We start from the raw sequence: 26,185 nt of genomic DNA, 5'->3' as shown, positions 1-26,185 counted from the left end.
AATTTACTCAAAGCATTTCCTTAAAAAGAACAGCCCAGAAAATTGTCTGACATAGTTCTAACTAGAGACCTAATACAGGCTTAATCAATACCTGGATGGGAGACTATGGGGAAACCTCATCTAACAGTGGAAGTCTTTATGTACTCACTCTAAAATAACTGCTCTAGAACTTACTCCAGGCAAATATGTAGAAGACTGCAGGCTAAGACGATTGGAAGGAAAGATGGCATACACATGGAATAAAAAGTAAATTAAAATCTAGAATCACTAAATTCCAGTCATTTTGCTGCTGTGACATCTTCCACCAACTCATACATGTTCCTTCTTCAAACAGGCTCTGAAGTCATGCCTAAATTATAGATATTATAATTCCATTATTTTCTGAAGTCTACAGCTAAGTAAAATTTAGTAGCAATAATAAAAATCAGAGGGGAAATGAATTCCACCAAAATGCATGGAGGTTGCTACACTGTTCCACAGGTTTCAGTAATGATTCCAATTGGGCTCCCACAGGGGAGCTTCCCTCATGCCCAGCATTATCAGGGATTCCCACTCTAAACACAAATACGATTACAGCACAATAATATTAATGCACACTTTTTATTATATTAAAATCAGGCAATGGTCTGATACAATAAAAAGGCTGCTTATGGAATACTGTTATGTTAAATCTTTTAATTACACAGGATGTTAAATCCTTACAACTAGTATTTTTCCTTGAAAGAGTTAATGGAAACATCAATTATTCATTGACTTGATAGCTTCTGCTTTTAAACGTGACTTTTGTCTTTTCTTTTTTACACAAACACTGAATTTTTTATTTCATAAAACTTAAGAGGACACACTAGATTGTTTGCAGGTAAGCTTGCATCCACATTTCAGCAGTCAGTGGTCCAAAAGAAGAAGTCTGAAAAGGAAGTGATTTGCCAGGAAGCCTTGCCAATCATGGCCCCTAAATGATTAGGCATGGCATTGCCATCCTGTTCTCTAGGAAGGAGTCCTCCTGTCTGCAAAGTGTCAAAACAAAATCTCTTCTTTACAGAGTGGATTAGTCTCAGCATTGGCAGGCTGTTACAGGGCCAAACGTTACACGCACCGATGAGTAGTTAACATGGCATTCGAGCGGAGGTAGTGACCTTCAGCTCAAAGAGCTGGAGTATTTGTTTCAAATTTCTACATGGATATTTTTCCACAATATTTGGCCATTCTTAATGGCTTAAGCATTCCTGGTAAATTACTGCTCTTTTCACCATATCAAAAGCCTATCTAATAACATCAGCCATGGCCAGCTTGGCGGTGTGGAAGCAGCGCTACAGGGCAGGAGGGAAAGGATACTTCCGAGCAAAAACGGACAGTCTTATTTTTTCAGCTGGTGAAGACTACAGTTATAGTCTCCACCTGCAAACAAAAAAGGTTGACAAGCATGAAGCAAAAATAATAATAATAACAATAACAATAATAATAAAAAATCAGGCGGTTTGCCAGTCACTTACCTCTTTTGGCCAGGTGTAAAGGAAAGCATCATAGAAGGGGCAAAAGGAAAGCAGCACCCCAACTATGACCAAAGGAAGAGAGGAAAGACTGAAAGACCCCCAGTTCTATTGTCCCAAGGCCCACATATTGGGGAAGGGATGGTGCAGAATACAATCTATGCCTTAGCCAATGCTTATCAGGAGAAAGAATTTGCCCCAAATTACTATTAGCATTCTTTAAAAAATCAGAAAATAAAAACCAACCCCAGACACATTCAGCATTTTACTAGAGCCTGCACAAAGGGAGGGATGACTGAGGATACCAACACATCCCATTAGTAGTCCATACAGCCCAGCCTAGGACTGGGAATTGAAACCTTTGGGCACAATCCTTTTGGGACATTATCCTGAGCATGCCCTACTGGAATTAATGAGAGCTAGGCAAAAGCATGACAATACTCTTGCAGTCCCAGTTCTTTTTTGGGGGAGGGGGCTTGTACAAGAGAACTTCCCCATGGATTATGCCCTTCATGTCTACTCTAATAAATAGCCCTGAGCATCAAACTCTATTGCAAACACACACACAACACACACACACACATGAGAGAGAAAGAGGGGGGGAGGAGGGGGGGAGAGAGAAGGGAAAATGGGAGGAGAGACGGGGGGAAGATATAAACCCAGGCCAAACACACAGCAATGTGATTGTGTGATGTATGTTTTTTATGCTTTTCACAGTTGAGTTCAATGTGCCACACTGGTCTTGACAGTAATAAATTTAAATAGACTTTTCTTGATACCAGAAGTTCAACTATGTGGACAGTGGTTACACATGACAGCATTATTTGTTATAGCACAACTTAATTTCAAATGGAAAAAATTAGTATCATGTACAGTATCTCAAGATAGACTTTCCTTTGCATGGGAACTTCCTTTCCAGTACTTGGAGGTCTACAAGATGCATCTAGAAAATTTACTACTGTGAAAAATGAAGAGCGCTTAAATTGAATGAAGGGGCATGATTTTTCTGTTTTTCATTAATTACTGTAACATTGTCCTTCAGGTGGTTGAGGGAGTTTCATATTTTCTTTAGACATCATTAGACGCCGGAGCTCTTGCAGAACAACTTTGATACTATAAGAATTCTGCCATTTTGCTAGGACTGATATGGCTCTTGGATCCACCTAGGAACAAATAGAAAACCACAACCATCAGACTCAAAGAGCTTCTTCTTCCCTACCTACTTAAACACTGAAAGGGGTCAGGACCAGGATTTAAAATAGTACACAATTTACAGAAGGAGGCTTCTGATATGTGTTTCTGGAATACAAGGACAACATCAATGCTATATAGTGCAATTCCTTTGCAACTGTGAGGATACTGAACGCCAGTTTTAGATATAGCATGGAGAGTTCGAAGCAGAAAAGATAAACAAAGATCATATTAGGTATGCCCAAGCCTTTGTACATGCCTGAAGAAGCTCTTTGCATGTTTGCCTAAGGCCACATGCTTTTTTAGTCAGGAGACTAATCAACTAAAGAGTTAAACAGCCTTCCTCAACCTGGTGCTGTCCATTTGTTTTGGACTATTCCTTCCATATCATCTCCAGCCACAGTCATGCTGAGTGAAGCTGAGGTCCAGCGTATATGGAGGGTACCAGGCTGTGGAAAGTTTGTTCAGAAAATCAATTAGTGGAAGCCAAGATAAATGGGTAACAACTGAAAAGTAGAGACATATTTGCTTTTTATGCTATGTTGGTCCTTGTTTCCTACCATCATCTGGTCTTAGGAAGAAAGAGTCTTTTCTATAAGCAGCTTTTATTAAACTGAATGTTCGCAAACTTCTTTCTGTTCCTAAAGAAGGTACCTATGCTGAAGTTCTGGCATGCACCGAATCAGCTTAAACTGTAATAGTTAAAAGATGGACAAACTAAAATTCTTCTATCAGTAAACATCTGTGGAATTTTTCTTTGGCTTTACACTAAAAAATGTTCCATGGAGATTTAACTAACAAACAGCTGTGGGTAAAATCCAATAGAGGAGTAGATCCATTAAATTAGTGGAACTTAACCTACTTTGTCTGGTAGATACAAAGCAGATGTATTATTCTCTCCCCAAAACTGACAATAAAACAGTATTTGTTTTAAGCAATGCTAGGATAGTGAAAGAGTAAAAAACTTACCACTCCATTAGAACTATTTACTCCATTCATATTAATTTTTGTTACAAATCTTACAAATGGAGGTGCTTCTGGATATTTAGGCCCACATTCTATTTTAAGGCTGTATATTCTGTTTTCATAAATTGTCTATGGAGAAAACAAAGAAATATCTGTGTCAAGTAATCTATCACTGAAGGAAGGCCACATTTGCTGGATCTGCAGAAAGACCAACTATGCATAAGCAAAACTACATTTCCTTTCTCTTACCCACATTCTTTTTATGCACTGATTTCATGATAACCCTTCCCTCCACCCAAAAAAAAAAAATTGGGCAGAACAGATGGAAATGCATGTCTAATACAATGGTCAAATGTTCCATTTCATCTCTTAAGTCATTGAGCACTTTGTCTCCTCTTTTTAACCTATCATTAAAGTCCCCACGCAAGCTTCCACCCACTTCTGAACATGCTTTGCTTTTTTGGTGAACAGAAGTCAAAACATGAGGGAGCAATGGGTACAGCTGGGAATGAGGGAGCTGCAAGTTGGCTCTCTGCTAAATCACTGACTGAATCCAAAGATTCTGTGGCTGGAGCAGAAGATACTGCACCTGCACGTCTTTGAGTGAGTTACCCATTTCCTCCCTTTAGCACCTTCTCCTGCCAAAACACTGCCCTGTATCAATTTCCCACCATTCAGAAGCCTTTTCAAGGGAACATGGAGGGTTTCAGACAGGTGACAGCGGCGAGAATCCGCAGTCCTCCCTACTCAAACAAACATATATTCTGCTTGCACGGTGGGATGAAGCAGATGCAAGCTCATGTGTGTTCTAAATAATGATGAATTAGAGGCCAAATCCAGACCAAGCCTCTTCAGGAACACAGAAAAGTTAAGACGCCTAGTGAACAACTTGGGGTGAGATAGAGTGGAACCATGCTGAATTTGCAGCACCTTGCAAAGCATTCTTTAAAGGTATTTGGAGCAGGGGAGGTATGCCTCATAATCACCCTTTGCAGTTCACAGAGTTCTATGTGCCCTTGAGTTGTCTCTAAAGGTACAGCTGAGGCTCCTTGGGAGAGAGAGGGGCAGTTTTCAGATGGCCAAAAACAGGTAGTTCACAGGCAGCTTTTGTGATTTTCAAAAACAAGAATTTAAAAATAAAATGACAAACCATAGCGAGCATGGAACAGCTTGTAGCAGCTCCAGGGGAAAAACTGAGCGCTCCCAAGGTGTCCCTCAGATACCTGTGGAAGAACCAAGGTTGGAGGAGATGACTCAGGACCCCCAGCTGTGCCCAACTGCTACTCCTGTGGTTCTTGTGTGAAACCTAATAAGTAGAATTTACCTAAACACCATTTGGATTTTTTTTTAAGTGACAGGGAAAATAAGAAAATGGGTAGAAGAGGATGATTTGGGATACATTATTTTGGTGCTTGGCCCAGGTAATAGGCTGGATGAGAGCCAATAAATTGAGTCTCAATCCAGATAAGATGGAAGTCCTGTTGGTGGGCCATTCGGGTTTTCAGATTTTGACCTTGTCCTGGACGGGGTAGCACCCCCTCTGAAGGACAGGGTCCACAGCTTGGGGTTACTCTTTGATCTGGAGCTGTCACTAGAGACCCAGGTGGTGGGAGCGACAAGGAGTGCTTTCCTACAGCTTCAGCTTGTCCATCAGCTGCGTCCTTACCTGGACGAGCACTGCCTAGCAACAGTGATTCATGCTCTGGTAACTTCCCGGTTGGATTACTGTAACGTGCTCTATGTGGGGCTGCCCTTGAAAACAGTCCGGATACTTCAACTGGTACAAAATATTGCTGCCAGGCTGCTGACAGGGACCGGCTGTTACTTTCACATAACTCCGGTCCTCTACCAGCTCCACTGGCTTCCAGTTGAAGTCTGGGCCCAATTCAAGGTGCTCGTTTTAACCTATAAAGCCCTAAACGGCTTGGGACCAGGATACCTAAAGGAACGTCTCCTTCCTTATATGCCCTCACACACCTTAAGATCTGCGGGAGAGGCCCTGCTCCAGGAACGCTCCCTGAAGGAGGTAAAAAGGACATCTACTCAGAGTAGGGCCTTCTCTGTGGTGGCGCCCAGATTGTGGAATGTGCTCCCCAGAGGTTTGCCTGGTGCTAAACCTATATTCTTTTTGGTGCCAGGTTAAAAGCTTTTTATTTAAACGTTATTTTAAAATTTAGTAATTTTAATAACAGTCACTTTGATTTATTTTATTGGTTATATATTATTTTCTTGTATTGTTTTATACAACAAACATATGTATTATTCTGTTGATTGTTTTTATTTGCTGTAAGCCGTCCTGAGATGATTGTCGTAAAGGACAGCATACAAATGTTTTAAATAAATAAGTTAACCTGCCTGAGAAAGGATGCTGAAGGAGCAAGAGACCAAGGCAAGAGCACCTGCATGCATTATATGGTATCTTGTGTGTAAATGTGTGGGTGATTTGTGTCTATGGTGGATGATCATGGCTCAGCTATAGCTGTTCAGTTGTATAGTCAACAGATGTGGGCAAGGGCAAAGGGCGAGGGCGGTACCTGAGAACACTGTTACCATCACCTGCCCTAAATTTTGAGACTGAAATTTAGTGTGTGTGCAAGTGGGAGGGAATTATATGGGATTTTACTACATTACTATTTAGCTTAGCAGAGAATTTAGTGATGTTTCTATGATGCAAAGGGGTGCCATTTCCTTATAACATAACAACCATGTTGGATCAGGTGAAAGGTTAATCTAGTCCAGTGGTTTTCAACAATCAGTCCATGGGGTGGGGGGGTTAGCTGGTCCATGGGAGGGCCACATCCTGCTCACTGCAGACCAGCGCAGGGGCTGGCTATGATCCACGACCACTTCCTCAGTGGTGTCATATTTGTGTATGCCAGTGCCACCGGGGGGGGGGGGGGGGGCAGGGTGGAAGCCAGCTGGGAGCCACACTGTGCCAAATTTGGTATTTTGTTCTTTTGTAGGCATTTTTTGTTGCTTGGTTTCTGGTTGGAAAATTTTCAGGGGGTTTTGTTGGAATTGTGTCTAGAAACTAATGCACAGGATACTGTATTATGTTTACAGTGCTTTTTGTTCCTCCCTGAGGTGGTTTTCCTGTTTTCTCTGGTCCCCAGCTGTGGAAAGGTTGAAAACCACTGATCTAGTCCACCATTCTGTTCATATAGCTGACTGTATGAAATTTACAGGTAAGGCATGAGTGCAAGAGTATCCTCCTACTCCTGTTTCTCAGTAACTGTGATGCAGAGTTGTACTGCCTCTGATATGGGGGGCACATCATCACTGGGACTAGCAGGCATTAATCATCTTATTCTTCTAGACACGGTACAAGAGAGTCAGGTATTTTATTGTTGTGGAGGCTATCACTAAAGGGATGTACTGCATCCCTAAAAATTTGTACAGTACATAATGCTAAGCAAAAAGGAGCCCATATGAACTGCCAGACCAATATACTTTTCCAGCAGCTCTTCTTTTTCCTCTCAAGTAGCCAGAAGGAGAAATAAACCAGAATTTAGTCTCATGTTCGCAGCATCCTCATTTATTGTTATGCAGTATCATGGAACTGTAGAATAATAAAACTCTAGTTTATTAAACAAGCCAGCAAAACAACGCAGGGGTTGTTGGTAGTTTATTGTTGGGCGTTCAGATTTAGCAACAACTCACGAATCCAGTAAAATGAAATTGATTTCTGGTTTATATATTGTCCTAGTCATGCAGAAAGAAAAGAGAAGGACAAGGCAAGTGTAGAGCATCACTTTGCCACTTTTTGTGTCCAAGTCCCTTTTTATTTTTGCATGCAGAGCTAAACCATGGTTTGGCATTGTGTGGGACTGTTTCCAATATATCAAAAAGCTAATATATTAGGCAAGGATAAATACAAGTTGTATACTGGGCAGAGGAAAATTCTGGCAATGTCCAGTAAGAAGTTGCATTAGGTTTTACCAGCAAATTTATCACTATACTTTAAATCTGCACATTACATGGCTATACCAATGGGAGGGAAAGAATGTGAGAGACTGTGAGACAGACAGACTGAGAGAGAAACATGGGTTAACATCAATCTACTTTCAATATCAAACAAAAGTCCTACATGTACAACATTCTATACTACACAGTTCACACTATTAGACTAAAACCTATACAACAAAATCAGAAGCAGAAAAAAGAATCAATCCAATCACGCTGGTATTAATATAGATGGAATATGCATTTTGTAAGGGCAGCATGGATTTACAGAGCAGTGGTTTTCATAACTTTAATCTGATGCTTACTCTTGGAGGCCCAATAATCATGCCTGTCCATCTTGTAAGTGTCATATCTTCATCATCTTCAAGACCCCAACTAACTGTCCCATCTCCTACTCCTTTCTGACCTTCTTCAAGTTCTTCCAACAGTCGAAAATTGCGAGGAACCTTTACTCCTGAAAATAATACCAGAATAAAGTTCTGAGATGAGAACGGCTGGTGACATAATAAGTTTGGTTAACTGAACTGATTCTTTTGACCAGTACGACAAATATTTAACAAGGCAATCCTAGGCATATTTACTCAGACTGTATCACACAAGTTCAATGTTTCTAACTCCCATAGACATGAGGATAAGATTGTAGCCTGTAAATGAGAACAGTGGAAGGGTGCATATAACAAAAAGAGGTTAAAAAGCAAGTAAAATGGTAAAAGCAAGAGCAATATAACAAGTCCTGTACTATAGGACCCAAGTTACTCATTTATAGACTCAATAAACAAAACAATGAAAAGACGCGAAGCTGATATCCACACATCCCAGGAAGTGTCCTCATCCACACTGTGCAAAAGTTAAAAAAGCACATGCATAATTTCTCTCTCAAGCAGGCCAATTACCCAGTGTCACAATACACCCAGTGTCCCAGTTACAAATGTCCAAGTTAAGAACAACCCCTACTTATGAACAAGCAAACCTGGAAGTCCTGCCTTGTCCCTGAGCGGCAAGTGGGTACCTGTGGGTGGTGGGCAGTGAGTGGCAAGCACCCACAGGCACCAGGCATCAAGGAGAAGAAGGAAGGAGGGAAGGGGAAGGAGGAGGGAAAAAGCAGCAAGCAGCAAAGTCAGAACTAGTGTAAATCCAATGCAAGTGCAGGTGATGCATCAAAGAAAAGAAAAACAATCATGATTGAAACTAACATGAAAATAATAAAGTGATCAGAGAAAGGTGAGATGCCATCAGTCATTGGGAAAGCATAAGGTTTTACTTGTTCAAAACTGGATTCTCTTTCTTCAGTACCTGTACTTTATTCCTACTCTATTATTATCATCATTAAAATGCTGTATTGTGTTTAAGTTGTTTAGTACATATGTTAAGTGTTTTATATGCTTTTTATATATGTGATCTGACTTATATACAAATTTGACTTCTCAGGAACAGAACTCATTCTTAACCCGGGGACTGGATTTATCTTGTATCACACAACAGACAAGATGCTATGCTAAGAATTTTTGTGTACTACAGAATGACAGCTACCCAACAACTGGAACATGTCGAAATTAGAAGACATTTGAGTTTTGATCCAAGAGGGATGAGAGTAGCAAGAAACAAAAGCTGAGTAATATTATTTGACAAGTGTGATGACAAGAAAAAAATCCCAATGGAATTTTTTTATAAACATCAGAAGACACTAAGAAAAGCTCAGGTCAGTTTAGCATGTACTACAGGTATTACAATGAGTCCCTTAGATCCTTACTTTAATTAAATAATGGCAAACATTAACCTTCCAGATTCAGAGGTCTGGGGCTTTGACTAAATGTATTAATTTATTTTAAATATTTTGGAACCATCTTTCATATAATGTATTCATATAGGTGGTATAGAAAAGAACAAATACAGGTAAACATGCCATTATAAATGTAATTTTCTAAATCTATTTCTAGACGTGGTACTATCCTCATATCTCCAATAACACCTGACACACCAGCTGCTCCTCTTTCCAGGAGAGCAAGAACTTAACAAACATCATCCATGTCTCTTGGCAACTCTTTACGACATCTGAGGCTAGCCTGGAAGTCTTTACAAAAACAGCAGATAATGGTGGGTAGATTATGGTCTACCTGAAGGGCTGCATTAATCTGTGGCACCTGTTCTACTGTTTTGTATTCTATTTGATATTGCTTGTTATATATTAATTGAGTTTGTTATATATTGTTATATATTGAGTGCTTAAATGTTGGAAGGACACAGTAGGATATAAATGAAATTGCCACAACCTCACATCCTGAGAGTTGGCCACACATTTCCTTCCTGATTAAATTTAAATGACTACACATGATCAATAATGCTTATGTGATCTCACTGAATCACAAGTGAGGGAACACATTCCCCAATAAATTCTGCAGGCCATTTCCACCATGAATTGTTGGGACTGGGAACAGGGTCTTTGGGGTAGGAACATACTAACTATGGAATTTACACCATTACAATGGCAGGCCTACAAGAGCGGACCTGCTTTTTTAGGAAGCAGGTCAAAACATTTTTGTTTAGGCTAGTGCTTATTATTTTACTTTCTGTAAAGTGTTCCAATTGTATAATGTAACATATGTATCACTTTTACTGTCATCTGTATTATCTTGTAGATTTTGTTAGCCATCCTAGCTTTCATCTTTGCAAAGCAGTAAAGGTAATGTGTTTAAAAATAAATATTGCCAGCAACAGCTTTTTCCTGGGTAAAGCTTTTTGCTATAACTGTCCTAGAGTTCAAGCACTTTCAAAGGGTCTATAAAAGGACTCCTTGACAAAGTAATTGATAATGGTGATGAGCTTTGTGAACATGTTGTTCTCTATTATTACTGTCTTATTACCAAAAAACAGGACTGGTCATTTCCTCAAATGCTGCTTTACATACTAAGGGGAACAAAGATACCTACAGTAGTGGCCTTTGTACTATTTAAAAAACTGCCCTTGGTAAAAGTTTTGACAGCTAAAAATAATGGGTTGATCCAAACTGAGTTATGCTTACAGCAAACTAATTGAAATCGATGGAGCTTCAACATCACTAACTTATGTTCCACTGATTTAAATAAGTCTAACTGTGAACAAAACTGGATTTGCAGTTAATAACAACGCATGTTATTTAAAAGTGCACAAGAGATAGCACTGCCTCTTTTGTATCCTGTATGGCAAATAACCCAGTGATGCCCCATTTCGGGGCGTTTTCCTGCCATGTCTGAATTAAGGGAGTAACAACACAGGGATGTGATTTGCACAAAACAACAGCCAACAGTTCAAGGACCCATGTGCTGTCATGCGCAAGCTAGAGAAAGTAAGTATACTGCCTCCTATGCACCTGCCACTTTCACTCTTACTCAGCAACCGTTTGGAAGCTGGGTGTTTCCTGGAGGCTAAACAGCCCAGCAGTTAACATGCCAAGCAACATAAAAAGTGCTCCTTACGGATTGTTGAGTAAAAGTGGTGGGTGTGCTGGAGGCTCATTCTCAAAAGCCAATGGGGTGTATAACTCTCAGGCCATCCTGTCATGCAATCCAGCCCTGAGTTCTGGGTCATTTATTTCCTCAAAAACCTGGAGTACCAGGTTGAGATGTCACATTGAACAACCCTGAAATGGGGTGTTCCTGGGTTATCTGCAAAAATAAAACTATTAAGCAGTCTTAATCAACCATGAGATATTTGATTAATACATGATTAGTCATTACATGTTAATCAAGTCACTGAATGTCTAAATCTAGATCCAGCCCAATATCTATATTAGCATATACAATTATTGCCAAAGTTGAGCTGATAGATTTGAAGAGGATGCCTAAGTTGCATTCAGTATAAACCTACTGCTATACAGCTGTCTTACAAATTACTACTTTAATGTGCTGATTAGAATCTCTTAAGTTTGAAATGTCATAAATGGAAACCAAAGAATTAGCACCAAAGCTGTATTGACAGGACATGTGTTAACCTGTGAAAAAGAAAACACATATTAATTAGCAAAAACAAGCCAATAGCATAAAGCCTATTACTCAAAGCAAGAAGTTTTAGATCAAGTAGATTTACATGGGCAAAATAATTACATGACTAAATTTCATTGCATCCCACAGCAAATGAAGGGCTCAGTGTCTTATACATTGCTAATGGGAGATAAAAGTTATCTTCCATTCTTATCCCACCACCAATACCAAGGGAAGCTTGCCACTATCATTCCTTTTATTCTGGGAGGAACAGGACACTGAGATGTTCCTTCTGCACCACTATATCATGGTCTCTCATTTCACCCTCTGATCTGCAGCTGGCTGATTCTCTGGCAGCTTCCCAAACTAGGCGATGAGGTATATAATCCTCCCACCTGAGACTTCATATTCAGAAGGCTGGCAGGAAGCCAGCTGCAATTTTATTTCAAACAGCCTTTGGACAGGAAATTGTATTGGCTTAATTTATTATTGCTCATCTTTAACTGCTCTTGTTATGTTGTTTAAAAAACTACTTTCACTGTTTGCTGCTTCAGGAACACTTTATTCTTCTGAAGTGGAATTTAAGGTTTAAAATAAAAAATCCAAGTTCCTGGATTGTCTTGCTCAAGCAGCTTGAGAAGTTTCAAAAGCTACACACAGTTACATAATCAACCTACAAATTCTTCATGACTACCAAGAGAGAATACCCTGTGCTTTCTCTCCTGACAATAGCTCAGCACTGTAACTATTTTACTGATCTTGAGGAACAACATTGTGCAATGCGAGGAAGAACCCAGAAAGGCTTGACCACATCAGTTTACCAGAGGCAGTGACACAAAGGACATTTTTATTCCTCTAATCCAGGAGGTGGGACAAGCTGCAGCCTTGGCCTACTGTTGACATCCTTCAGCAAGCTATTAGTTCAGGCCAGGTCCACCTGTCTGTCTCTCCTCTGGCAGGCACAGGCTAGGGAAGAAATGTAAGAGAAGAGTTGACCTGCCCACTTTTGTTCTAGCCACACTCACCCATGATGGAGCCTCTGAAAAATGCAGTCCTTGACCCTGCTCCCCAGTGTGGAGAACAGGGGTTTTTTAGACAGGGAGGGCAAGGATTGTATTTTTCAGTGGCTCCGACATGGCTGAATTTATGCAAACAGCCAAGATATGTTCTTCGTATCAACCCTGTCTCTCTGCAAGAGGAAAGTGTCCTAACTATAAGGCAACATTGCACCTAGGGGGAATTCCAAATTTCTTAAAGATTCAGTATAACCATCTTCATCCCCCAGAACCAACTTGATCAAGAGATGAGCTCTCTTTCCTATTGTGTTGAGTCTCAGAAAACATCAAGACAACTTACTATTTTCCAAACCAATATAGGGCTCAAGTGTGAGGTGCTGGGAACTCTCTCCCAGGCACACTTGCCAGCTCCCGAGAACACATACACTACTAGCAAACACACACACAGTTATATCTTCTAAGATCACAATAATATCTGAAAAGGAAAGAGCCCAAAAATAAGCCAGGTGGCACTGACTTGAAAATGACAGAGGAAATGGCTTGCTTCTGCATTAGAAGGTACGCCCAAGTGGGCTTAAAGCAGAATAGGTTTACTCACTCCTACATTGACTGATGACTGTTTCACATTTCAGAGCGTTTACTGGAACAGTCTATCAGTAAGAGAAAACAAACTTTCCAACTTGCACACGTGCACAACAAATAGGGGAAGGCCAATGCCTAACTTGCATTTCTGTGGCATCAGATACTGGGAGAACAGCTACAATATTAAAACCAGGAACAGCAATTAAATGTTTAACATTTAATTAAACTGTCCAAAGCCGAATTAAAATATTAATTTTCATTATTTGTATGTACAGTATGCACGGTCTGAAGCACGAGTGGGAACATACGCTTGGTTTTAACCCCAAATGCCCAAGCTAGACCTTCCCCCATCATCCATGCACTGAGCATGGATGCATACACAGGAAGGACTATCCTTGCACACAAGTGTTCCATGTCATCAGGACGCCCATATGGACATAAGAGGTGAACACCCTGGAGGAAAGAATGGAGCACAGCCTTCTTCCTGCTTCAAACCTTGAGTACACATGCATAGCCATGGGTGAACAAACAGACATATGGGTGAGCAGGAGTAGTATCTTTCATCATCCACAAAGGGTCATTCCTTTCTTCTGTAACATCTTCAAGAGTCATCATTTGATTTTGCCAATATTTACTCCTTGTGTACACATGGGCACTCTTCAACCATCATATGAGAAAACTGATTACAAGAGGCACATAGTGACTGTTATCCATGTTTCATTCCCCTTCTTTGCAGCAATGCATAGTTCAGTGTTCCTCAACCTAGCACACTCCTAATCTTTTGGACCAACTCCTATCAGCTTCAGCCAGCATGGCAAATTGTCAGGAATTCTGGGAACTGTAGTCCAAAACAACCAGAGGGTACCAGGTTTTGGAAAATTGGCACAGTGCAACCAACTATGGGAAATGATGTCACCATGCATCAAATTTCCATGCCATTATTTGTGAAAATATTTCACGGATTTTTTTTCCATAACAGAAACCATAAAAACACTTAAGGGTATTCAAGATAGACTTACCAACAGCCATTTTTCATGGTAGCTATGGGATCTATATTTTCACAGGCCATATATAGCTATTCCTATAATGCATGGTTCCAGAATTTCACAGGGTAACTGGCTAGTCACTGTTGGCAACAAAATACTATATCAACTATTACACTCGTGTCCTGCTTGTGGGCTTCCTACAAGCATTTGGTTGGTCACTGTGGGAACAGAATGCTGGCCTTGGTAAGCCTTTGGCCTAATCCAGCACAGCTCTTATGTTCTTAAGTCTAGAAAATCAATTCTTTTGAATTGAATTAAAAAAACCTTTTGAATATTGTTTCCTATGATATTAGCATTCATAAGCATTCAGTGGCTGACATATATTGCAGTCCACCAACTCCTATTCCTAGTTTATGATTACTTATTCAAGATCATAAGAAATGGAAGCAAGAAAAGGAGCAAATTATAATGAGTGGCAGAATAGTCAAGGTTTCATTCTACTCACAAAGAAATAAATTCGTCTGAAACTTTGTAAGTTTTAATAACTCTGTCAATGAACATATGGAATATGCCAAAATGCAAAATTATGCAACAATGTTAATACTTTAATTTAGCTTGCAAATAATAAAAGTGTGCAAAATATCTATCTTTAGGAAAGTGCACATAAAATACACATATTAGGGAAATATGCACACAAATTTAATTTCTGTGAAAACTTTTAAAAAATCACAAACTGATGCAGAAATAGGATGGAGAAAAATTAATGTAAGAAAAAGTGAGAAAATGAGTGGCACTGAGTTTGTCAGATTCATGCAGCCCAACTAGCACCAATCTGTGGTCTCTGGTTTTCAGTACGTTATGAATAAACTTAAAATAATTCTATTAACATTTTAGAGTATATGTCATTACTTTTTAATTATCTGCAATCTCAATGACTGACAGTTCAAAAGCAAAAGCAAAACAATGATGCCTAATTATCTGAAACTGTTACTTTTAACCAAAGACAATATTCCTGCCAATGCTATTACACTGTTGTATTTCATAACCTCTGCTCAAACTCACATAAATGTAACTTAAACCATATACTTTCACTTTGCCCATTGTTCTCATAGATTAGGAACCTAAGAGCATAAAAATCTCCATTTCTCAAAGGCTTCTCAGCATGACTTTCTGGGTATTTATTATTCCTTCATTATTTTTCAAATAGAGTAGGCTTTTAAGACACTCCCCTGCAATGCAATGGCCTTCAGCCATTTCAGGCCTAAGACCCATGTTTAATCCAACATTACAATTTTTGATTGGTCCTGCTACCTGAAAGACATCCAGGCAGAGAGCATGTGCCGTTAAGCAGCTATAAACCAATGGACTTTGGGGCTCTTAGCCACACAGTTGTCAAACTATCCCACCATTCCATGCCACCAATAGAGGCTCTTTTGAAGCCTGATTGCTGTCAGGGAGGAATGATATGCGAGTCCAAATCTATGATTGAGAACAAAAGCATGAGTGGACTGGGCAATCATGATGGTCCCACATGCCAGCACTAGGGTGGTCCCATCCGTTTTGGGGTGGGACCCTCAACACACTTGCTTGACCTAAAAAAGGTTCACCACCCATGTTCACCACTAAGGTAATTAGTACCTGAAACAGTCATCCTTCACCCTATTAATTAAACAGGTGAATTTTGATATAAGCTCTCCAAGTTGTACCTGTTCAAAGTAACTTCCAAATTATAAATGTTATCTTGAGTAAGATACCTTGGTATCACAAATATATAACTGAAAAACCTGAGTACCAAAGGTTTTTTCATTGCTAAAAAGTGAATTTTTCCCACTTCATTTTTTGGAAAAGTTCTAAATAGCTGTCCAAAGCCATTTTGGGAATTAGCCTGAGAAAACCTGGAAGATACAAGACAGAAGCTCTACTAAGTAATAAAGGCAGGAAGATCTGGAGATCTAAGGGTATATATGCATCAAATGTTTTTGCCAAGCCACATTCCAGGATATAAAGGAAAGATCCAGAACAATTTGCACTTCAAGATGTGTGCTGTCTCACATTTGTGTTCCATTTCTAGGTTTTGGCACAGAAGCTCTGTACTCTCACTGACAAGTTATTCAATGAATAGCATTTTTCACGATATTTGGGTGAGCATCACAATGCATGGTATGCTGCTCCATTCCCACTTAAAGCAATGGCACGGAGAGGATTCCCAGCTCATTCAAAGAAAGGACCAATTTCTTCAGGTTGAAAATAACAACCTGAGGGGCTGCTTGAGCTCTTCTTGCCTCAAGTCTGGTTTTGTTTCATAACCCAGAGTGAAAAGAGAATCCAGAACCAGCAATGAAAAGGCAGCAATGACTCTACTCTGTCTGAAAAATGCTTGTGCTCTCAAGGAATCAAAATGAGGATGATTCTAGGTTTGGCATCTCGTTGAAAGGATCTCAAGCAGAAGAGCTGAGAAAGGTTACTCTCTGACTGAAAATTGGGTAACTTTGGTAAATCTGAGCAGAGGGTGACCAGGAAAGACCAGACTGGCCTGATGTAACAGTTTTCTCCATGTACATGCCATATATACACAGTGGTTATAGCAGAAAACATTTGCCATGCTAACAGGAAAAAAAAAACAACGAAAAGCATTTGAGTAATACAGCAACAATAAAAAAGCAAAACATGGAAAAATACAAACTACAATTATTGTGTAGTTGCACCTCAATCTCAAATGCTGTCAGAATATTTGCAACCCTTTACCCCCAAAACATCTTTGCATGAGCTACATTACTTACTTTTGAATTGCAGGTGATACAAGTAGCAGTGTCAATGAGCTCATGAATGCTTCCATAATCAAAACTGGAAGGCCTATGTCATTACTCCTAACTTTGCAAAAGTCATGGGCAGACAGGCAAGCACTATAGACAATACTGTTTGAACAGTAACTGGCACATTCTGCTTTACCACACAGCTATCCTGCCCTGTGGAAGCCATTCCCCCAAGTGGAAACTCTGTTTCCTTGAGAAATCATAGCTCAATTTCTATAGAATCCTGAAAAAAAGAAATGAAAAAAATGCTTTGCCCTGTTCTTGTTCCAGTCAACTTGAAACTCTAAAATCAGCAGCTGCAGAGGATTGAAGGCCCATAGCCTGGACAAAATGGAAGAACATGAGGTCTCTATGTCAGCATCACATTTTATACAAACAGTCCAACCCTAGAACTTATTTGAGAGTAACTGCTCCTGAAGTGGAACTGCACAAAACATGGTGTTCAGCTGGTGCCACAGTGATATTACACCAAGGGTACAGGCTGATAAGCCAGTGCAAGCAAGGGGCCAGCATTTCAAATTTGGTTCCTGAAAGAGATTGCATTTGTATGAGGAAGAGAGAATATATCTGTACAATTCAAGCCTCAGGGGAAGTTAAACAATAAGCTGACATTTTTCAAAATATTGTTAACCATACTTCTGTCTGAAGCAGCTAAAATGTGAGGCTGATACTAATGTGAGCAGACTTACAGGTAAAATATTATTTTTGATTTCCTTAATTTAATAATTTCCTCTATAGTACATTTTAAAACTTGGGTTCAAGTATGCCTTTGTACTAGCATTTCAAACCAGAACTTGAAAGCAGAACTACTGTATTTTTTTACCTGAACTAACAAGTTGGAATATGCTACTACTGAGAACTGAATATTGTTAAGTTTTCTGCTTTAAAACTGTTTCTTTAAATTATACAGACACAATAATGAGCAGATAGGTTAAACCTGACAACTAGCTTTTGCCCAGCATGTTCAGCAAACATATTTTAAATCTCAGAACTACTTTTCCAGAAGACGAAGTGTTAAGAAACTGTGTGGTACAGTGTGTTAGGACTAGTGGGATCTGTAGGACCTAGTAAGCTAGGTTCACTTACTAAATGCCTGTCATATATCCCAACCTAATTACCCACTTAACAGGGCTGTTGCAAAAACAGAAAAACTCTCCATATATGCCACCTTAAGATCCACAGAGAAGAGCAGAGATACAGATGTGAGAAATAAATAACTACATGACCATGCAAACCCACTTATTTTTCAGTTATTTTAATACTAAAGGTTAAAAAAAACCCTCAAGGCTGTCCAAAATAAGTGAATTTACAACACACAATATCTCAGTGTTAGCATAAACCAACATCAATGCAACATCATTAGCACTTGCTAAACAAAGAGGCAAAGCAGTGATTTGCCCCCAAAATTTGGCAGAGCAGTTTGCTGCTGAAACTAGTAATTAGCACTAATGTAACAGTGCTATAACAGCACCGGGTACTGCCAAATGCAATTAACCAAAGCAGCTATGCTAAAATATCATTCCAGTACATATTAAAAAATCAACAATATATAGAAGAATACATAACAGAATCAATTAATGCCAATTTAAAATAATCAGGAAGAGAGTTAAGCATACCTCTTACATCAATTCTGTAACAACAGGGCCACCAAAGAAAAGGCCATGCCTCTTGTGCCCACCAACCTGATAGATCTTGCTGGATGGCATATGAGCAAGGTCTCTGAGGCTGACCTCAGGGCCCAAGTAGGTTCATACAGGTTCAACACATTACCTTTGTCAATTTTTGTAAAAATGCTTTGTTCCTATCTGATTTTGTAGCAACAACCAGAAAAAGAAAGATATGAATATACTGTTGGTAATCCTTGAGAAGTATATTGTATCACTTAAGTATAATAAAGATGTATCTGCTTTGGCATTTTATCATGTAACATTTCAAGTCATTTTAAACTTAAGTTATACATTACCTTGGGCATTAAAATTCAGTCTAAATATGGAATAATTAAAGTTTCTTAAAATAAACATGTCACTATACCAGCATAATCTTGTAACAAAATTGTCAGAACTCCCCTACTCCCTTTCATTCATCCCTAAGATACATTAAAGAGAAACTCCTGGCTCCTTTCATATCAGTGGAAAAGAGCTAAATTGTCTCTGTTCTAGCTCCAGAATGATGATAAAATGCTCACATCATAAATATAAATGGTTTCACTGTCTTATTTCTAGTCACAATTCTGTCAAGACAATTTTTATACTCCAAAGAGAAATCCCACAAACCAAGACAACTATCAACTGCACTCAGTTTCACAATGTAATGGGGGGGGGGGGGCTTGAAAGGTAAAATGAAGTGAAGCTGGGAAGAGAAAACTGTCTTCCTGCACCCCCAAAATTGATTGCATAGAGTTAGAGGAATGTCTGGGACAGATTTTAGAGGAGAGGGGCTACCGGAGGAAGAAAATACGCAAGGGGGTTTCCTCACATACTATACTGGATTTCACCCATTATTCTGTTCCAAAATTACTTTGGAAAGATAGCAGCATTCCTTCATCACCTCCCCTCTGTAGTCCCAGAATCAGCTTTTTCTCTCTAGAAGATTGCCATCCTAGACTTCTGTCATGCTGTCTCCTCTTGGTAGCTCCAGCTAAAAATATCAGGGAATAAAAGATAGGAAAAAGTTTCTGCCTTGTCACCTGAAGATTGTCTGCCAGTCAGAGTAGACAACACTGGCCTAGACTGACAAATAATCTGTGACCTAGTATGAAGCAGTTTTCTATAGTAATATTCTGCAATCAAAATGTAATTTTTAGGCTGTAATAGTACACACAATACCTGGGAGTAAGCCTAAATAGGAGTTCCTTCTGAGTAGGCAACTGCTGGACTGCAATGTTTGTTAGCATCCCTAATTACTTCAAGTTATATAGGCTTCAGGACAAAGATGCTGCGGAGTCACAGAACTTTTATTAATTTCTATGTATATCTTAGAGGCTTCCCATCTACATGTTCTCTTCTTCAAGCCCATAATCATCTGTATCTCAACACATTCTTCCCATAAAGGTCCTGAGTCTCAGGTGGTATCAATTTAGCACAGAAAAAAAATCATTAGCCCTACCAACAATGGTCTAAAACAAGCCCTTGAACATGCTATCTTGCCCTTAATCCCTTTTCTGAAAGAACAATTTACTGGCAGAGACCCCAAAAAATTCATAGCACCTTATGATCTAAAAATGTAGACAGAGCAATTCTGTCCAGAAAAACCATGAGAGGCATCTTAGAGGTGCAGCACAATGCAAACCTTATATAACTGAATAAACTAGTGAAATGTTGCCACCTTTGTTTTAAAAACCCCTCATGGATAAGCTTATTGCCATCTAATGCACTTTTATTTTGAAGGAAATTAGGTGGGTGAGTACCCGGAGGAGGGCCTTCTCTGCGGTGGCGCCCCATCTGTGGAATGCGCTCCCCAGAGAGGTCCGCCTGGTGCCGTCATTATTTGCTTTTCGGCGCCAGGACAAGACCTTTTTATTTAAATGTTATTTTAATTGATTGTTAAATTATTTATTGCTTTTCTCTAACTCTGAGATGTTTCCAATTCTGTATATTTTTGTATATTGTTATTTATTTGTTGGAAGCCGCCCCGAGGCTTATGCGAATGGGGCAGCATACAAGCACTCCAAATAAATAAATAGATAGATAGGTAAATATTTTCAAGGTGCCTGGATCCTGTAAGTAGTATTCAGCTATCATGATTAGAAAGCATTGAAAGAATTATCCTCCATGAATTTTGTGCTACCATTTTAAGCTAAGTTAGAGGCCACCACCACATCTTGGGGTAATATGTTCCAATACTTAATTATCTACTGTATAAACTACAGATGAGCAATCTGTGGCCTCCGGATACATTTGGCTTACAACTTCCATCATCCATCACCATTGGTTATGCTCTGGTTAGAGGTAATGAGAGTTGTAAAACATCCAGAGAGTCACAAATTTCTTACCTCTGATCTATGGAACATAATACGGTGCATTATATTGTGTCCAACATTTGTTCCATCTAGCCCAGTATTGTTAACACTAAACAGCCACTGGAGTTTGGGCAGGAATTGTTCCAGCTCTATCCAGATACCTTCTGCATGCAAATTATGTGTTCTACCACTGATCAACCACCCTTCCCAGCATTTCTTCTTGTGTGCCTTCAATCTAGTATTACAAGAAAGGATAACAATTCTCTCTTTACCCAGATTCTTCACCCTGCACAACCACAGCCCTTTTTTATAGGAACAAGTTAGTGGTTTACTAAAACTCATACAACTAATCCAAGGAATAAGTGGAGCTTGAATTCGTGTTCCTTAGTTTTAACTATCAATCCAGTAAATCACACTGGTTTGCCTAGAGGACCATCCACCGGGATTTCAGAGTGTTTATCATACACTGAAGAGGTGAAGTGTGTGCGGTGGGGAGGGGGACAAAACCCTCAATTGTTTGGATTATGGAACTCTGTTGTGGAGTGGGGTGGAGCAGTGACCTTCTTTGAAGGTTTACTTTTTTTAAAAAGCTCTTCAAGAAACAATAGTTGAGCATATGAAATTACCCAGAAGTATAAAGGATCCTGCACTTGATGGGGATCTCTTCTAATTTCAGTCACAGAACTCCTGAAGATTATTTCTTCAGCAATCATTGCATTTGGATTGCAGAGTACACTACTGTCAGACATTCCTTGCTGAATGGTCATGAACAACCCAACTGCTTTTGAGAAGCTAGGCATATCTCCATTTACAATTATGTAAGAAAGTAAGTTAAAGCCTTTATTAGAAATGGAAAGAATTTTGTTGCCAACCAATTCAGTTGGATTCAAGATTCAAAGGAAGAAATATAACTGATATTAACACTGCTAATGCCTTTGAACAGACTGCAAAACAAGCAGCACTTGAGATATTGAGAAGGTGTTTTCAAATAGTGCAGAATACAATACATCTTCAAGGAATGCAATCTGGACAGTCTATCCCTCCTGCAAACCTTTGTATGACACATCTCTTTATGCTTTCTTCTCACCTGCTTCAGGTCTCTCCATCTTGTATGGAAATACCACAAAACAAGAAACAGTTGAACATATAAAATAGTAGGTAAAAATATCTGTTTTCAGATTTAAATCATCAAAAAAGGTAGAAGCTGACAGCTCAGAAAATGAGGCTGACATAGCAAAATGAGCTTTTTATGAGTCTTATTTCTTTTCTCTCATCTCTTTTTCTGAATTTGAGTGCTCTCTGTGTTTGTGTAATACTGTGGAAGAAATTAAGTTCAGAATACATAATATCTTCCTTTGTTTTACTGTAAAGTTGATAGTTTCTTCTTCTTTCTGCTTTTGCCCACTTCTCATAAACTGCAGAAATTAGTATATGCTAAATTCCTGAAAGAAGCTTGTACCAATAATTGTTAAAACCACTTAAAAGTAATTTAAATTAGTAAAGTTGTCTGAATAAACTATATTTTCAAATCTAATATATCAAACACACTGATTATATGTATATAAAATTATATGTTATATGTTATAGTTATATGTAAACAAAATTTATGAACCACTGGAACTTGTCAGGTCTCATCCACTTAGCTATCTACACACAACCTACCATGCAACCCAAAGTTGTCAGTGTTTCCTAAAAACTCACCTCAGCTTAACAGATAGTTAAAACATTTGGCTTGTCACCTGACCCTAACTTGTGTTGTTATTGTTATTAATTACATATATATCCTGCATTTTTCCTTTTGCAAGGAACTGGTGGACTGTTCAGTTATAAAACTCTCCAAACATGTCACCAACCCGCAAAAGTACTTAATAAATACTTATGGATTTATATAATATGCTATCATCTAAATATGTTCATACATTACATTAGTGATCTTCACAGTAGCCTTAAGGTAGCCAGGCATTATTAGGATTGCTGGGAAAGGTGGGGGGGTGTTGAGCTCAGAACCCCCAGCAGCATGCCTAATGCCTGATATTGAGCTTACAGCATATGCATGAGTTGAATCACAGACTTCCTGGGTCACAGCTTAGTCCCTTAGCTATTATTATGTTATGCTAGTCTATCTCTTGGGGCTGTTGTAAGGCAAGAGCTGCATTCTGAAAATAGAATGAGACACAATATTAATTACAGAGGAAGTCTCCCCAAAGACCCATATCTGCTTGACTTCCTGCTAGTGAAAATCAGAACTCATTGTGGAAACATTAGCAATTTAAAATATTTATGTTCCACTTTTCCACCTGCTGACAGGCCTCCAAGACAGCTTACAATTAAAGATAACTGACATTTCTTTTCTTTAAAAAATATTTATCATACGGTGGCAGTGATGATTTAAAATGATACTGTGCTCTGATGTACTGAACCCAAGGCATGGTCTGAGAAGGCATGATTCAGCCACCTTGCTGAAACTAGGCAGGTCTGGGTCACCATCACCTGGCAAGAAATACCACCCTGGAACCCCAGATACCTTGCTTTGATTTCCACAAGGAAAGACAGAATATAAGTATACTAGAAAATTGAATTAGCTACTGTTTACCATGACAGCCCCAGCACTACCTTCGTCAAGCACACATACAACGCTCGATCCCCATAAAGCAGCTCTGCAGGGTTAGATTTCATTCCCACGTAATTCGGCACTTTGCTTCCAGTCGTGGCCTGCCCGGTCATCCAGGCAAACGGCACGCGAAGGCTACCCGCCACCCTCCCGCCGCTCTTGAGCCATCAGCAGCTGGTCTTCAGAAATGCACTGCTTCTGAACATGGAAGCTCTACTGAGCAATAATAACTCAAACACGAGGTCCTACCCATCCCAAGCAAACATCATCCTAGCCAGTTTCACTATCACATTTCCTGCGGAGTTTTCCCCACAGCCGAACCTTTACCACACGGCAGGCTCCATTACACTCCAGTCTGCCAGCCCGGACAGAGAAAGAGAAAAAAAGAGGGAGGGATCGAGGGCCAGCCTGGCCCCTTATCATCCAGGCCACAGCACAGCCTCTTCCCTAGCCCCCTCAGGGCTGCGCTCTCCGGCCTCAGCCAGTATACCCCAAAAGCCTCCCAGGCCGCTGCCGCCGCCCCACGGGCCCCAGACACACCCAACCGGCGAAACACCGGCGAGAGGGAAGCCGGCGGGTCACCTTCCCGCGGCCCTGGAGAAGGGGGTCCCCGCCGCCTCCCGCCCCTTCACCTGGCCGCCCCCTTGCCACTGGCCAGGCTGGCCTCGGTTACCCGGTCCCCGCTCACCCGAGCCCGTGGTGGCCGCCATCTTGCGCCGCTGTCGCTCGAGCCCGGCCTCCTTGCCGCCCACGTCACCTCAACGCGGGAAGTGAGTGGCGGCGGTGATAAGTGGCGCGGTTATGGGGCGGGCGGGCGCAGGATAGGAAAACGAAACGACGCCGGGTGGGGGCTGGCCAGAGTCTGTGCAACGGCAAGGGATTCTTTTTTGGGTGCATGTACTCCGTTTGGGTAGTCGATAAGATCGGGAGGGTGAAATGTAGGCTCGGTTTTCTGACGAGGTATTTGAAGGTATTAACAACAGAAAGTTCGCCAAGGAAGCCCAGGATGCGAGGTGGTAGGGTCGGGATTGTTGTTGTTATTTCTCTCCTTCATATCTTACCTTTTCTTCTTCCTGTAAGGAACTCAAAGTGCCTTGCACAGTCGTCTCCATCTTCTCCTCACAAACACCCCTATGAGGTAGGTCACACAGTGAGATGCATGGCTTGGGTTGGGACTAGGATCCACATCCTCCCCCCCAGTCTTATCCCCACAACAACCCTGTGAGGTAGGCTGAGCAGAGAGTCTGTGACTAGCCCAAAGCTCCATGGCTGACCTGGGATAAGGACTCCTGAGTCACAGGCCCATGTTGCTAAGCACTGCACCACACCGAATGTCAGCCTATTCAGAGGTTTTCTCCTGCTGGAGCATGAGGACGCTCAAGCAGCCTTTTCTGAATTCTGTCCATGACAACCAGACCGAATCCACTATTTATCACTTAAACCCTTGGAAGGACGCTTTGCCGCAGCAGAGTTAATGCTAAGCGGTAGACTGCCGTTTTGCATACAAAAGGCCTCACCCAGGGCTGAGAACGACTCCTATCAAACTCTGGAGAGATACTGCCAGTCAGTGTAGCCCAACATGGTGCTCTTAAAATGTTTTGGACTGAAACTCCATCAGCCCCAGTCAGCATGGACAATAGACAGGGCTTATGGGAGTACTAGTCCAATCATTTGAAGGTACTAGATTGCTTACCCTTGGTGTAGACAATTGTGATCTAGACCAGGGTAACCAAGAAGCCCCTACTAGTATAGTCAGAAATGTTGGGAATTGAAGTCCAAAAGCGACAGGAGATCTTCTTTTTGCTCACCACCAATCTGAAGAATTTGAATCAGTTTTAAGAAATGTCCCTGTTCCCTAATTTTTTTTTCTGCATCATGGGTAGCTACAGCATACATGCACATCCTTAGGTATGGTTTTTGGGTCTTGCTAGAATAGACTGGAACCTTGGGGAATAGCTTTTATGTAACAGGAAATGTTGCATTGCACTAGTGCCTTTTCATTGCGATTTGTAAGGCTTCATGCAAAGAATGTGATGCAATTGGGGCACCTTGCAAACTGAATCAGGAACAGCCTAATAATTTCTGGGTCCTGAATCAAACGAGTGTAACAGTAAAATCCAGTAATGCAGATTGTGCTTAATGCTGCTTTCTCTTAAGTAATCCTAAATAGGATTGCAGGCTGAACCTGGTCAAATGGGACAATTTTCAGCATTGTCATGGTGACAGCCACAAGCTCTGCAAAAACACACAGCAGTTTCTTCCCTGTCAAATGATCCTTGGTGTGCTCAAATACTGATATATTTATGGGCAGTTCCAGGCAATGGTGATATTTGGCAAACAGAGGCTGAGTAACTTCTGTTGGTTTAGATTTTTTTTATTTAGTTAGTTTTGTTATCCCTGAGCACTGCTGTGAATTCCAACTCATATGAGTAAACGTGTTACACAAGTTCCTCCTTCATTTACAGGTTCAACAACATCAATCCTATCTGCCTTATGTTATCCTCACAACCCTTCCGAACTTAATCTAAGGAGGATTGGGCCACGGCTTTGAACTTGCATATCTGCAGTTTAATTCCACTCTAACCACTATACCATACAGCCTCTCAGACTTGGGATGATGGCAGGGCATAACTGAACCTTGCCCATTTTGAAA

General features: G+C 40.3%; 1 protein-coding gene across 2 annotated transcripts; it reads right to left on the bottom strand.

The window, feature by feature from the left end:
- Positions 1 to 581: 581 nt before the first annotated feature.
- On the bottom strand, positions 582 to 24,327 carry LOC123028510 (ubiquitin-conjugating enzyme E2 variant 1). Of its 2 annotated transcripts, none has more exons than XM_044440388.1 (4): positions 24,221 to 24,327; positions 7,916 to 8,064; positions 3,651 to 3,776; positions 582 to 2,653 (listed from the first exon to the last, which is right to left on the bottom strand). In XM_044440388.1, exons 1-4 carry the CDS (start codon positions 24,240 to 24,242, stop codon positions 2,507 to 2,509), a joined length of 444 nt encoding a protein of 147 aa, XP_044296323.1. In that variant the 5' UTR covers positions 24,243 to 24,327; the 3' UTR covers positions 582 to 2,506. The 2 variants fall into 2 exon arrangements, with proteins under 2 accessions (XP_044296323.1, XP_044296324.1); XM_044440389.1 differs by lacking the exon at positions 24,221 to 24,327 and adding an exon at positions 12,388 to 12,490.
- Positions 24,328 to 26,185: the final 1,858 nt, after the last annotated feature.

The sequence above is a fragment of the Varanus komodoensis genome, unplaced genomic scaffold (assembly GCF_004798865.1).
Source record: "Varanus komodoensis strain SLA01 unplaced genomic scaffold, ASM479886v1 scaffold37, whole genome shotgun sequence".
Lineage (NCBI taxonomy): Eukaryota > Metazoa > Chordata > Lepidosauria > Squamata > Varanidae > Varanus > Varanus komodoensis.
Note: the sequence above shows the minus strand (reverse complement) of the source record. Positions and strands in the feature narration are given on the sequence as shown.